The sequence below is a fragment of the Choloepus didactylus genome, chromosome 9, assembly GCF_015220235.1.
Source record: "Choloepus didactylus isolate mChoDid1 chromosome 9, mChoDid1.pri, whole genome shotgun sequence".
In the NCBI taxonomy this organism is placed as follows: Eukaryota; Metazoa; Chordata; class Mammalia; order Pilosa; family Megalonychidae; genus Choloepus; species Choloepus didactylus.
The window spans coordinates 61930449-61945452 of record NC_051315.1 but is presented as its reverse complement, the minus strand read 5'-3'; the positions used below and the strand labels follow the sequence as shown (position 1 = coordinate 61945452).

The 15004-nt window shown below is 36.4% G+C and overlaps 1 protein-coding gene across 1 annotated transcript in view; it reads right to left on the bottom strand.

Moving 5' to 3' along the window:
- Positions 1–479: 479 nt before the first annotated feature.
- Positions 480–15004, bottom strand: part of PDK1 (pyruvate dehydrogenase kinase 1) — a 46021-nt gene continuing 31496 nt past the window's right edge. Inside the window, exons 9-11 of the mRNA XM_037849685.1 lie at positions 13948–14058; positions 6212–6325; positions 480–4203 (exon numbers count right to left, since the gene is read on the bottom strand). Coding sequence (XP_037705613.1) covers positions 4063–4203; positions 6212–6325; positions 13948–14058 — 366 coding nt within the window. The 3' untranslated portion in view covers positions 480–4062. The remainder of the gene's footprint in view (positions 4204–6211; positions 6326–13947; positions 14059–15004) is intronic.

The following is a 15004-nucleotide window of genomic DNA, read 5'->3' as shown; positions in this document are numbered from 1 at the left end:
GCCCCATCTTGATTGAGGTGGGACACACCTTAACTGAATTACCTTCATCAAAAGGTCCTACTTACAACGGGTTTACACCCACAGGAATGGCTTAAAGAACATGTTTTTCTGGGGTACATACAGATTCAAACCACCACAAGTACCTATCATATACTTGGCCTTATGGAGTTAACTGAGAATAAAGGTATGAAAAAAATTGTATTAACTTAAACTTATTTTAAAATGTCCTGGCCTCATAAACTATGTTTCCTAAAGAATATTTTCAACATCTTCAACTTATTATAAACAGATGGCCACATTTCATTTCAATTCAAAACCACAAAAATTATGACAATATTCTATGAGACAACTGCAGGAAATGCACTGTCAGACTTTGAGAAAATAACTGCTGAATGAAGATAACACTCAAATGGAAATTTCTCTGGTTTATATTACTTGGTAAAAATTAGGTTTTTGCTCAAAAATCTCTAATTTAGCAAATTAAAACATAGCTGTCACTATTCCCCAACCTAAATAAGTTTTTCCAAGTAAAGTAAAGATAAAATGACTAAAGTTTTGCATAGACAACTGGTGAGCTTGTGTTTTGCTATTAAAACCTATGATTAGCAATTGCTAAAGAAACATGAAGACTCTAGAAAAAAGTGGACAGTAGGATATGTCTAATTCTTCTTTTCCAACACGTACATAGAACAAAATGCTCAGTAGTTTAAAATGCTGGAACTAAGCAAACTAGTGGTGAGTTCTTTTTCGACATGCATAAAATCCTTCGCACAGAATTAATTACAGTATTTTTCAAGTACTTTGGGGTTTGATTGTAAGAAATGGTGGGTCCAGAAGTTAATCAAACTATGAAGAAAAGTTCCTTCAACAGAAGCCATGTTTGCAACCCAGCTAACTCAACCCTAATTACCCATATGATGAAACTTCACAGTTATGCCAAGCAATTGAAGATGTAAACTGAAATCGGTTAACTGATATTTGGCTTCCTCCCTGATTAGCCATTCACAGTACCACAGCAGGACCATAACTCGAATAGTTTGTTTCCCCAGTTCTCTACCTCTGGAGTTCTATTATGAAATTGGCAGGCTTTAGCACTGAGGGGAAGTTGTAGTGCTTATATCCCATTAATTAGGAATAGGATCGGGATTATCTTTAACTAGAGAAGTTTAGTTCTGGCATTCAGAGAGTAAAGCAGAAGGTAATCCTGGTTAAATTAAAAACTTTCCTACAACTACTTATATTGTGGAAAGTTAGTCGAAGAGTACATTAAATATAACCTTTTAAAGTCACAAAACAGAAGATCTTCATTTATGCAATAAGTCGGTCATATGTGGTATGTTTGGATAATGAAAATCTAGAATAAGTCAAACCATACAAACTCCACCTCTTGTTTATTGTAGAATAAACACTTTTTCTACTGAAGATAATGAAAGTTAATTCAAGGCACCTAAGCTACAACTTTTTAAATGTTTACAGAATGTTGAGCCTTGAAGATCAAAGAGACTTTTATTTAAAAGACATAATTGTATTTTTTTAATCTAAATTGACCCAATTTATTTTCAAAGTAAGAGTTGGTGCATGTTTTCAGTTTACTGTCATACAGAAAACATTTTATAAAATAATATGGTAGACTTCCATTTCAACATCTTCATGTAAAAACTTCACAGTGCAAGGAAGTGATCACTAGGAAGTATGAAGACAGCCAAAGCCAGCCAGTCTTTTAAGTATAGGGAAGAATCATTTTGCTATCCTCTCCTTAAAAAAAATGGTTAGCAAATTCATTAACTGCTCAGATTATAAAAATCACTCAGTATCCACTTCTTAACTTTCAGTACATTTTTATATCTACACTGCATTAATTAATGCTGGTGCACAAAAGAGCTATAATAAGAATCTAAAAACTTTTTAGGTAGCACAATGATTTAAAACCAACCAGGAGAAAGCTCCCCCCAAATATTTTTGTATGTAATATTCTATCACCACAATAACAACTAAAAAGTTGTTATACCTTAACAACAAGCTAAAGGAAAATATTTCACTTTTCCTTTGAAAACACCAATTCTTAACTCTTAAAAGAGGGAAGAACTTTAATTTTTTAGGGAAAGGAGAAGAATATTTCATAAGTTAAAGGATCAACTTTATGTCAGATATACAAATGTCTAATTTAGGAAAGAAAGTGAATACTTTGATTCAAAAGACTCTAAAATATTTCATCACTACAAGAAAAGTGATTTCAAGTTAAAAAAGGGTAACACATTGTACTAATATAAATCCATTAACCTAGTCTATTATTTTTCACAAAATCCATAATTAAGTAATGACAGGTTAGGCAATACGTCCTTTTCCAGCATTTGGACAGATTAGCTAAGAAACCCTGAGCAAACCATACAACCCTCCAAGTCTCAGGATTTTGTCTATCAAATGAGGACACTGGACTAACCTCCCTTTAATATCCTTTCTAGCCTACATATTTATAGAGAATTGTCAATCTTACGTAATCCTTTTGAGAATGAGGTGCTTCATTTCAATGTATTTTCCAGATCAATAAAGTCCCCCATTTAAATGGTAAAGCTGTATCTTTAATCTTTAACATTTATTCTAAATGTATTTTCCTGTCACCTTAAAAGAAGAAGAGGTAAGACTATGACATCATCTCCTAACTTCATCTCCCAGACTTACCAGCTAATGGGAGTGATCAGCAGACCTGGTTTGGGCCCTGGTTCCAATTCATTGCAACACTGGGCCAAACCCTTGAGTCACAAAATGAGGATGATACCACCTGTCCTATCTCTCATTGCTTTAAAGATCAACAGAGTTATCATATATGAAAGTATTTGTAAACTACAAATTACCATACAAATGTAAAGGATTATTGTGATGAACCCAAGTTGATTTTCTCCTGATAACAAAGTCTGGATATTTTTATAAAATATATGTTCTTCATCAGGACTTCAACATTTAGGGTTCTGATTCTTCGGTTACCTGACTATTCTCCTGTAATCATTTTGTTCTAATTCTTATTTGCTGCTTTATCTTTTTATTGCACCAGACCTGAGATTCAGTTTGTCTTAGAGACTAGAAATCTAACCTTTAAATATATGGAAACCAAACCCAAAGATCTCTCCTGCTACTTTAGCAAATGTGGTATCACTATTCATTTTTAAAGAGCGGTTTCCTAACTAGGCTATGCATCAGATTCACCCAGGAAGGTTTTTAAAAACTGTAATTCCTAGAGATTCTGATTCAGTATGTCTTGGGCAGGACCTGGAAAAACTCTAGTTTCTCAAAAGCTACCCCAGGTAATTTCAATAATTGATTAGTTTGGGACTCACTGCTTTGCCCTCCATTTCTTCTCTAGGATTTTAGTAGCACCTAGTTTGTTTTCTAATATAAATATTTCCCCTTGCATTAATCACAAACATTCAAATAAATTGCCCATGACCTTGGCTTAGATGCCCAGAGACCTGCTTATTATGTTCTTTTGTAAGAAAATTTAAAAATGATAAATTAACTTTGGAGCTAAGATAATGCATATAGATGCTGATAGATGGCTGCTTCTATACTTATAGGGGAACTATTTTCTGCTTTGCTTGTAGTTGCTCACAGGAATATGAAGACCATCTTATTACAGGTGTTGCTGTGAAAGAAAGAACAGTGGAACGCCTCCAAATAACAGAAAGATGACTAAGCCAGCTAATCAATATTATTAAGGAAATGTTTCTAGCATACATAAATGAAAAGTATTTTTAAAAACTACACAACTTCCTGTAGAAACACAAAGACTTCCACACTTTTAAAGTCCACCATAAAGAGTAAAGTTGGCCAAAACATGGTTATTTAAAAATACGTTCAATTAACTGTGAAAATATAAGTGTAAAATAGGTACAATTTCATTTTTTAGGAGGTTTAACAGGCATAAATGGAATTCGGTTTCCATTTGATCTACCCAAAGTTAACTGTGAAAACGATGTGAAATATTTGGTATAATGTAGTTCTGAATATCTTCCCTTCAAAATGTAATACCAAAGTCACGTTTGGGTTTTCTGGGCATTTCAAGGGTAACTAGGCACTGCGGAACGTCGTCATGTCTTTCGGTTCTCTGCTCGGGACACACCAGTCATCAGCCTCATGGTTGGTGTTGTAATGCTTCCAGGCAGCTTTGTTATATACTGGGAGTCTTTCTATTGATTCCGTTGACAAGGCCTGAAATAAAAAGCAGGACCTAAGTGTAGCATTTTTCAAAATCTTTTATTTGAGAAAATATACCTTGGCAAAAATGTTACTACAAATTAAATGATACTTTATTGGATTTTTATTTCATTAGTCATTCTTAACAGCATCTACACACATTTTTAAATAATATATAAATTTGAAACATGTTATTTACTAAATCTATGGGTTGATGTGCATGTAGACTGAGTTTGTTGCTTGCAGTAATTTTCCAGTCAGCCTGGAAGCTGCTGGATTGGAAATTTTAAATAGGTATAGTAAGTACTCTTACAAAACATGACCCACATTGGAAGTTGGTTAGTTCATTAAAAAAGTCAGTTAAAGTGTGGAATCATAAAAATTGACCTATGGGCCTTAATATATATAACTGTATAACTGAATTCTATAATTTCAATTATTTAGTAGAAGAAATGCCTTTTTTTTCAGTATAGTCACTGTACTTTTTTAAATTCATCATAATAATATTATCAATAAATAGATGTCTAAGACATCTTGGCTTTTACAGGAACACTTCTTGGCCCTTGGTTTCATCTTCAGTCTTCTGCCATTAAAGCCGCCCACTTCAGTCATGGCAAGTATGATTTCTGCAGCATGCATAATTTCAAGTTTCCAACATAGCATTACCATTAATCTACTTTTATATGTCAGTTTCCTCTAAATCACCAGAACCTTCAATTTACCTGAGATAAACTATGCTTCTTGTTATCTTCTCAAAGTTAAGATTTTTTAGTAGAATTTTCAACCTCAGGCCACAGACATTCCAAGATGTAAGAAATGTTGAAACAGAAATTTCATCCCAGTAATGCTAAGTAAGGTCTTTCATGTTGATGATCTTAATAATTCTGTAAGACCTCTTCTATTTTTTTCCAAAATGGAACTAAAAAACTTTCCCCTATGTATTCTCTTTAAAATTTGAGCAGCGCTTCATTTATAGCCTGGACAAAAATGTTACACTTGGTGATAAAAATGTTAATTTCATGTTGCAGTTTTTAAGTTCCTCACAACTGAGATGGGTGGGGGGAGGGGGAACCCTAATATCTAGAAAGAATTTAACCTTTTCAGATAAATTTATTTTTTCCAATATAAATACTTCAGCATTTCCTATAATACAGGTGCCATCTAGTGGCTAGAACAGGAAACCAGCATCACCAGATAATGAGGCACAAATGGTGGCAACTCTTAACAGGCTACCACTTAACCCAGTGGATCCAAGGAGCCCAGCAGCTCTCCATCCCTGCAGTAACCCCTCCATAAACACACTGAACATTCCAGGCCAGCAGGCTAAGTGCTTCTGCTCCCCAAAGGAGGAAATCCAAGAGTCACATGTCTGTGTTCCTAACTCAGTTTATGTAATTATGCAATCTATCATTGTAATTATAAAATTTAATCAAATATTACATAAATGAAGTGCAAAATATAAAAATAAAAAGGTTGTTTCTATGAAAACTAAGATGAATGCTTTGGAAAGACTCATGAAGGAAAGTCATATAAAAAATCTGTCAAATTAGAATCAGAAGACATCTGTAGAGGATTGCATGAAAATCCAAAAGGATTCTGCATTTGGTTGTTTCTTTGTGCTTAAATAAATCAAAATAGGAAATCACAAATGATGCATTCTAAGTATGGTTTCTGCAAAAAAAGATAATGTGAAATTCCAATCTGCAGCCCCATAATACAAAGAAAAAGCCTTGGCAGTACATCAAAAGATTAGTAGATGTATGTAGATTCATGTTTTATGTTAAAATTAAATTTGTAAGATATATATATTTTTATAATTTTCCACTTTAACCTTTTTTCTATTAACAACTATAGCCCTTAACTTGCCAGATAAGAGCATTTCTTAACCTATAGTGTGAGATCATCTGTCAAAACAGACAAAATTGTATGTACAAATCCATATTCAAATAGATGTAATACTTTATTACAATTAAATATTGGCAATTCTTCTTATAATCATTAAAAAGAGGACTATTTTCATTACCTTAATGTAGATAACAGCATCTGTCCCATAACCCTCTAGAGAATATAGCTTTAGGTCTCCTTGGAAGTACTGTGCATAAAGACGTGATATGGGCAATCCATAACCAAAACCAGCCTGTTTGATGAGAAAAACAACATTGTGTTCAGAAAGTCATACTGTGAAATAATTTTCTAATTAAAAAATAAATGTCACAGAGTGTACCAGGGCTATCGGAACCTGCATCAAAGTGATTCATTAATTTGTAGGTATTTATACCAGCTTTTAAGCCTGAGCCATCAACAATGAAGCTGAAGCTTAGTTGAGTCCTACATTAGCTGACTCCTCTCTGGTCATTTAAAACTTCTCATTCTTCTGTTTTCTAAAAATTGACTTGCGGTGTTCTGACAAAATCATGTTGCTTTTCCTCACTGGCCTATATGATAGAGTATCCTGATACTGTTTTTGACAATTTCATATAAACGTTCTCTCTTTTAGGAGCAAGAGTAGAAAAAACTTGTTGTGGCCTAATAGATATATCTTATGGCTCCATATCATAAATGTATTTTGAACCAGGAGACATTTGTAACACAAGGTCTATTTTCTTAATTCTCAATGACAGGTCACTTCCTGCTTAAAAACCTTCAAAGCAGACGGGAATGTATAAAACTGAATCCTATGGTGGGCAATATCCATGATTAACTGTACAAATATTAGAAAACTCTTCTATGAACCAGAACAAATGTATGACAATACAACTAGAAGTTAACAATAGAGGGATATATAGGGAAGAAATATATACCTATTGCAAACTATATACTACAGTTTGTAGTATTTCAACATTCTTTCATAAACAGTAACAAATGTACTATACCAACACGACAAGTCAGTAATTGAGGGGGGTTGGTTAGGGATAAGGGAGGATTCGAGTTTCCTTTTCTTTTCCTTTTTTTCCCCCCCCATCTTTCACTTTATTTCTGGCCTGGAGTAATGAAAAGTTTCTAAAAATTGAACAAAAATTAAGTGTAGTGATGGATGCACAGCTGTAAGAGGGTACCAGGGGCAACTGATTGTACACTTTGGATCTTTGGATAATTGTATGGTATCTGAACAATCCCAATAAAAATTAAAAAACAAACAAACAAACAAACAAAAAACCTTCAAAGCATGTCTCACTCCCCACCCACCCTCATCCTACTGTCTTAGAGATAAAATCCCAGCTTCTAAAGAGCTTTCAATCCTAAAGAGCCCATAGGATCCAACCACTACCTCTCACTTTTCCATCCATCAGAACAAAATCTCCTGCTTTTAAGATACTCAAATATGGCATGTTATTTTTCACTTCTGTGTCTTTGTTCATCCTATTCCCAGTTATCCTGGAATGGCTGCCTCCTTCACCTGGTTAAATCCTACCAATTCTTTATTAAAAAGTAAAACATTTGGACAAAATGTAAAAATGATTTCTATTAGCAGGTCATGTTGAATGACATTCCATATAGCATGTTAATTAAGAGCTTGTGTGGACTAGGGTTCAAATCCAGGCTATGACATGACCTGTCTACAGCATTTACTACTTAACTTTTCTAACCAGAGTTTCTGTTTGCCCCTCCAAATGCACTGTCCATTCTCCATACTTCTCTCTGCCCTGGGAGGCTGACCTGAATGGATTCCATCTATGGATTCCCATGTCCTTTGCTTCCAGTGGTTTCGGCAATGGGAGCCTGGCAGGAGCTCCAAGGGAGATACAGTCAAGCCAGGGTATGCATCTTCCTGGTTCCTTCCCTGTGAGGTTGCTGGGGCAAACTGGGCCCCTTGAGAGTAGGCAAATGCTCTGCAACTTTCTTTTCTTCTGGGTTCTGGTAAATTCTCCCTCATATCCTTTCAAGCCAGGGTGGTGACTCTGGCTAGCCCTGGGTTCCTGTATTATCCCTGTATTATCCCTACCCATACCTGTGTGATCAGTCTCTTTGAAAATAAACCTTCCTTGAATTATCATAACTTGAATGAGATGAGGTCCCTTGTTGGGACCATTAATTGGTTTCAGAAGTGACCCCAAGAAAAATGCACAAACAGGCGGCTCAGATTCCTGTGGTACCTGACCTACTTTGTCACTGTCTCTACCTTAACCCACACCTATGGGCTCATGGGCACTCACCTTTGACTAGTTAATAGAGAAAACAGACAGCAGGGGCCTGGTCCACTGGTGGATCAGCACAGCATGCAGTACCAACTGCCCTTTTACTATAACTTTTCCCAGGGGGTGAAAGTAAATCCTACTAGAGCACAGAATTACTTGAGATAGTACATTTACACTGACTCCCAAGCAATGGCAAACAGGTTGGCTGGCTGCACAGGGACTTGAAAAGAACAAAACTGGATAACTGATGACAAGGAAGTCTGGAAGACACATGGATGGTCTATCTGAATGGACTTAAGAGTGTGAAAATATTCTGTCTCATGTAAATGTCCACCAAAAGACATTCACATGGAGGAAGTTCTCAATAATCAGGTGGACAAGATGTCAAGCAGCCTTTCTCCAGCTACCTCAGTGCTTGCTTATTGGTCCACTTAGAAAGCAGTCATGCCAGCAAGAAGGAGGTTCTGCAGGAGCTCAACAGTCTCACCCTCACTAAAGCTGACTGTTACCACCCCAGCTGAGTGCCCAACCTGCCAACAGCAAAGGCCAATGGTGATCCCCCAACATGGCACCTTCTCCATGCTCTATGGGGAACCAGACAGTTACATGGAGACAGGTTGATTACATTGGAACTTTCCCATCACAAAAGGGGTAGTGCTTATCCTCCCACAACAGATAAATATTATGGATAAGGATTCTCCTTCCTGTCTAAAGCATTTATTCCAGCATCACTATTCATGGACTTACAGCACGCCTTGTCTAATGCCACAGTATCCCATACATATTGCCCCCAACCAGGGGATAGTTTGTGGCAAAGAAAGGACAACATTGGGCTCATGTCCACAGAACTTACTGATCTCACCACATGCCCCATCATCCAGATGTAATGGCTGGACAGAAGGGTGGAATGGCCTGATAAAGACTCAGTTATGGCTGGGAGACAACATCCTATGAGGCTAGAGTGCTATCCTATAGAATACGGCATATGCTGTAAACCAAGGGCCAGGAGATGGTGCCGTAACCAGATGCATGGGTTCAGGAACCAAAGGATGGAAATGAAGTGGCCCCTTTCACCATTAAACCTAATAATCCCTGGAAGAATGTGTGCTTCTAACCTGCAACCTTGGGCTAGGTAGGTTTGGAGGTACTGATAACCAAGGGAGTAATGCTCCTACCAAGGAACACACGGTTCAAATATATTGGAAGCTGAGACTGCCCCTGGTCATCTGTACTTCTCATACCTCTGACTGTACTGGGAAGGTGACTGCTCCCAATTATCAAGGAGAAACGGGGTTGTTACTATGTAAAGTGGGCAAGGAAACTATGGGTACGTTTTAGTACTTGATTGCCCCAATAATCTTGGTGAATGAAAAAATGTAGTATCCAAAGACTTTAAATCATTCAGGAATGAAGGTTTGGATCATCTCACCAGGTAAGGAACTCTGCTCAGCTGAGGTAGTAGCAGTGGGTAAGGGGGACACAAAATGGGAGGTGGAAGCCATGATAACAAACTCAGACCTTATGACCAGCTTCAGAGGTGGGGACTGTAGCAGCCATGTTTGGGTGGGATTTGTTTCTTTTCTCCCCTTTCATTTGTTTTCTAATACCGGTGGTGGTTAATAGATTAGATTCCATGTAGGAGTATAAATGAATGGTATCTCACAATGATATTGTAGCTGATGAGTCTTGGTGCGTGTCCTTCTCATCCAAATAAAGGACAGGTGTGAATGCTGAGGGCAAAGGCAGTGGACTGTGTTGGAATCTTTCATCTGTCCCCAGGTCCATTTCCACCCTTCTCCACCCTGCTCACTGTCTGGGGTGAATGACATGAATGTATTACTTTAAGAGACTCCTTACCCTCTGACTTGTAGATGTATCTGGACAATGTGAATCCTTGGCAGATGATCAGCGTGAACTCGGTACTTACTGCCCCTTTTCCCTCCTTTTGAGCTGCCTTGGGCTGGCTGTGTCCCTGGACAGAAGGTCACTGCTCTCTCCTCTGGGCTCTGATAACCTCTTCCTCTCCTAGTCTCTTTGGGATAGGGGTGGATGGCTCTTGTTCTACCTCTTATGGTACTCCTACATCCCAAACATTCCTGAGTCCCTTTGTATTCAGTCTTCCCTCTCCTTGAATAATCTTAATTTGAGGGTTTCTGACTGATGATAAATTCAAGACCTTATTCTTCTTGACAGTATTTTAGATTGGCATTAATTGTTCTCTAATCATTCCATATATAAGCGTTGAGGGTAAGGGCTGTATCTTAGGCTTTTTTGTATCTCTCACAGTACTGGAGGTTTTGATGCAAACTCTCTAAGACATATACTATTTTCAAATTTTGTTCACTTAAGCAATGTGAAGATACGTAATGCTAATACCAATGTGCTTTAGCCAGAAAGGTGTCTAAAGTAACACATATGTTGGAAATGAGTCTCTAATTTTATAATTTTAAGCCTCGTAATACCCCACAGAACAGTCAAGCTCAAGAGTTAGAAATATTCCACTGCTGAAGAGCATTACTGAAGTGAATCCTGCTGATGCCAAATCTCTAACTTGGTAAACACTTCAGTAGCAGAGGGTGTTTGTTTTCTAAAAGCACTCTAGATATAATAATGCTTGCATTTACAGCATTAAGAATATAGTTGCAAGTCTGCTTTTTGCAATAGTGCATACACTTACATAAAACTGTTTCTTTAAAAAAAACTATCTAAGAATTATGAAACTTTTTAAACCTTAGTGAAATTTTTTGTTTCCCTTGTCTTTCTAGTTTTATCCAACAAAAGTTATCATCCTGTTCCTTTATGATATAGAAATTATATGTCTGGCTCTAATGAATCAGAATATGGAAATGATGGAAAGAGTGGGGTACATCAGAAGGAAAGCCCTTGTCCCCAGCAAGGCCAAAGGTTGAAGCCATAGATACCAGTAAGCTAACCACTGAATAGGATGCCTTATTCACTATTTATCCTAAAGCAGTATGGAGGATCTTAAACTTCATTCTGTCCTTATCTTTCTCAGATATTAAAAAATCACATCTCAACTTGATAGAGCTTCCTTTCTTTCAATTTGAAGATTCCATTCATAAAAATATAATTGTAAAATTATACCATAATACATTACAACTTCATATAAATCTAATTGTCTAAAATTTTACATTTCCAGGGGCTTATGAATTTTTAGTTGTATGTTAGAATCCAAGATTCTACGCCATCATGTAAACAGAATTCAAAACTGGTGACCAGGCTGTCTGAGTTCATGACAGTTTCATGGTGCTACATGCAAGGAATCAAACTGTCAGTTCTAGGTTCTCTTGTTACCATTTGTCTTTCCTCTTAGTTTTTGAGAACCCAACTACTTACTTCATCCTTCTCATCTTAGTGACTTAATCTGCCAAGAAGCAGTAGTTATATTTTAAAATGTACTGAGCAGCCTGCCCTTCATAAACAGACAAGGCTTGTAGTATTTACTGGGATTTGTTCATTAATAAAATAAAATTTAGCTATCAATTTAAATGATGTCTGTGATTTGTGAAGCTAATAAAATAGTCACATTTATAAATAGCTCTCTCACTTTACTAAATATGTTCATGAAAAAATTGTGCTTTCTTGAACTTTTTATAATTAAATAAAGACAGAAAACAGTGCTTACCTTATGTAAGAGGCCCAAAGAGTTGTTAAATTAACTTATCTAAAGGAAACCTATGATTATTTTTAATGTAAAACAAAGAGTCTCTTCAAAAATGAATTATCTTTCTATTTAAAAGTTCAGAATTTCATGTATCAATCTATCTTAAGGTAAGGAAGGCATTATTCTAATAAAAAGGAATATTTAAGAAATAATCCAACTCTTTTCATTCCACGTCCACATTATATTTATTTTCCAGTAAGAGGTATTTAAGACCATATAATTTCAGAAATCCAAACTAATTATGCACTAAGATTTTAGGCCATAATTCAGGGGCCACAACCCAAACCCCCTCAAAATAAAAAAAGAAATCAATGAAACAAAAGAGAAACTGGGCCAATCAGAGAGCGAGTTGTTCAGATCGAGAGTCTAGGAAAGAGTTGATGTCAGCACAGACCCTGCTTTGGCTTGATGTCCCCTTATGAGGCTGCTTGACAGACAGCCCTGAAAACTGGTGACATCCCAACCTCGCTTTGTACTTCTCCTTGGAACTTCCACCTTTATTTCTGCTTTGCCCAGCATGAAGAACTATCATTTATAAACAATATTGCCCTAATATATGCTTATAGTGTCTTCTGATTCTCTACTATAGACTGGCCTCCACTGTGCCAGCATACACACACACACACACAGCAGAGAAGAGTAACCCTGGCAGGTGTATAGAGGAGGCTGTCCCATGTTGAACCTCTTATTTTCTTAAAAAAGCACATAAATTTTGTATCCCCTAAATGACAAATACTTATATGGCATTTTCTATGTATCAGGTGCTATAGAAAGCATTTTTATGTACATTAACTCAATCCTCACAGTAATCCCAATTTTCAAGTTGGGGAAATGGGCATGGAGAGGGCAATAATTTTCCCAAGGCTACACAGCTAAGATATAGTGGAGCTGAGAATGAAACAGTTTAGGTCCAGAAACTGGTCTGATGCAGCTCTCCACAAAAATTATACAATATTTATTAAGTACAAATGCAGTACTCCCACTGCCCCCCTCCTCCACCACCACCACTTCTTGGAGTAAAATCGGAATTCTAAGGAGATGCCCTTGTCTCATTTGACTTTGCCTGCCCCTGGGAGCCACACACCTCAATTTGAGAAGCACATTACTAGAGCAATCTTTTACAAGTTTGGTTAAGACATGAACTATATTATAGTTGTAACTACAGAATTTATGCTGTTGAAATATATAACAAGTAAAACTACTAGAATAGTCCTTCTAGTAACTTCCTAGGAAAGGGTCTAAAATAGAGCCATCTTTTACAGCATTTTGTGACATGCAAAATCATGTTACAGCATCACTCCAGTGTATATGCTAGAGGAGCTTCAAGGCCTGGAAAATAGAGATCCTCCAGAATGACAGCGCAGGGATTTTGCAAAGTGCTTTTTAAAAAATGGTAGAGATAAGGGGCAGGGGACAAGAGTCAGTTAAAAAACTGATCATATTAAACCTGAAAATAGGTGACTAAGAGCCATAAAAACACTATTAAAAAGATTATAACTTGAGCCATCTTTAAGTTGGTGATCAAACTAATCCAACTCTAGAATATGATGTCTTTCTAATTAAATTACAAATATTCAAGGGAAAAAAATCAAAGCTAAATATTAAATAGGTATTAACAAAATACTAATAAAACTGGTAACTTATTCTTCACATTATTAGTAGTATATCAAAATGCGGTTTGCCACAAAAAAACTGATACATCACTATCAAGCTTGGCAACTAGAACTCCAAAAGAAATACTCTTAATCTTGTACCCTTTCCAATTAAAAGAAAAAAAAAAAAGCATTCCAAAGACCGCTTAAAGGAGGAAAGTGTTTCTAAAGCATCACTTCTTCCTTGCGGACACCCAACATGATGGCTGAGGTGACTGATTTCGGCAGGCAGTGTGCAATGAAGACAATTCACAAAAACCCATTTCATCATTTCTTGGTCACATACCAGGGGCACTGCTCGGGATGTCTCCACACGAGGCCGAGGTGCAGTTGAATACATGTAGTTGAAGAGCCTGTCGATTTTCCTCAAAGGAACACCGCCTCCACGGTCACTCATCTAAGGTGAGAAACATCATGTCCTATGTTTAAGATCCACAAAGAGCAAAATACCAATTCATACTCACAGTGACCCAGTTTCACTGCTGGCTAGAGAATACTGCTTTTTGAAAATTAGCACCACACAATTTAAGTTGCTAACATGAACTTCTCCCTCACTGGCAGACTTAGCACAACTCCTCTAATGTGAAATTCTAATATATAATAAACCGCATCATAATACAAATCCAGTGCTGTGGCTTTCTATTTTACTGAAGTCCATTCACAGTGCAGTTTAGCACAGACACCAGGTAAGCCTATCTTAGAGGTAATAAGTTTGTTATTTCTTTCTGATGGTAGTTTGGCAACTAGTATCAAATTTAAAATGTATGTACCCTTTGACCCAACAATTTAACTTCCAGAAATTTATCCCAAGAAAATAATCAGAAAAGGGTTCAAATCTCTATGTATGAGAATATTCATAAGAGCAGTATTTAGAATAGCTCAAACTGATTAACAACCTAAACAGGGTTTTAGCTAAATAAATTAAAGTACATTCTAAATTAGAATACAGTTTAGCCATTAACTATTATATAGAAGTATATGTATTGACATGAGTGACCTCTACAAAATGTAAAGCAGAAATAAGTTATGAAAAAGCATTTGTATCCCAATCTTATAAAAATTATAAAAATGCCTGAAATGATACATAATTTATGTATCATTTAATAATGATACATAATTTAGTATTTATGGAATATGGGTAAGTTTCTTCCTTTGCATTTTCAGTATTGGCTGAATTTTTTTCACAATTACTTTTATTGGGAAAAAAAGAAACTTGGTATAACTTTCATTTTCAGAGAGAAAAAACCAGAACTACTTCACTGAGTATCAGTCTCATCATAAGCAACTATGCATCACAGACTCCTCCCTCCCCAGACTACCTGCTGGTGAGTTTGTAAGGTACA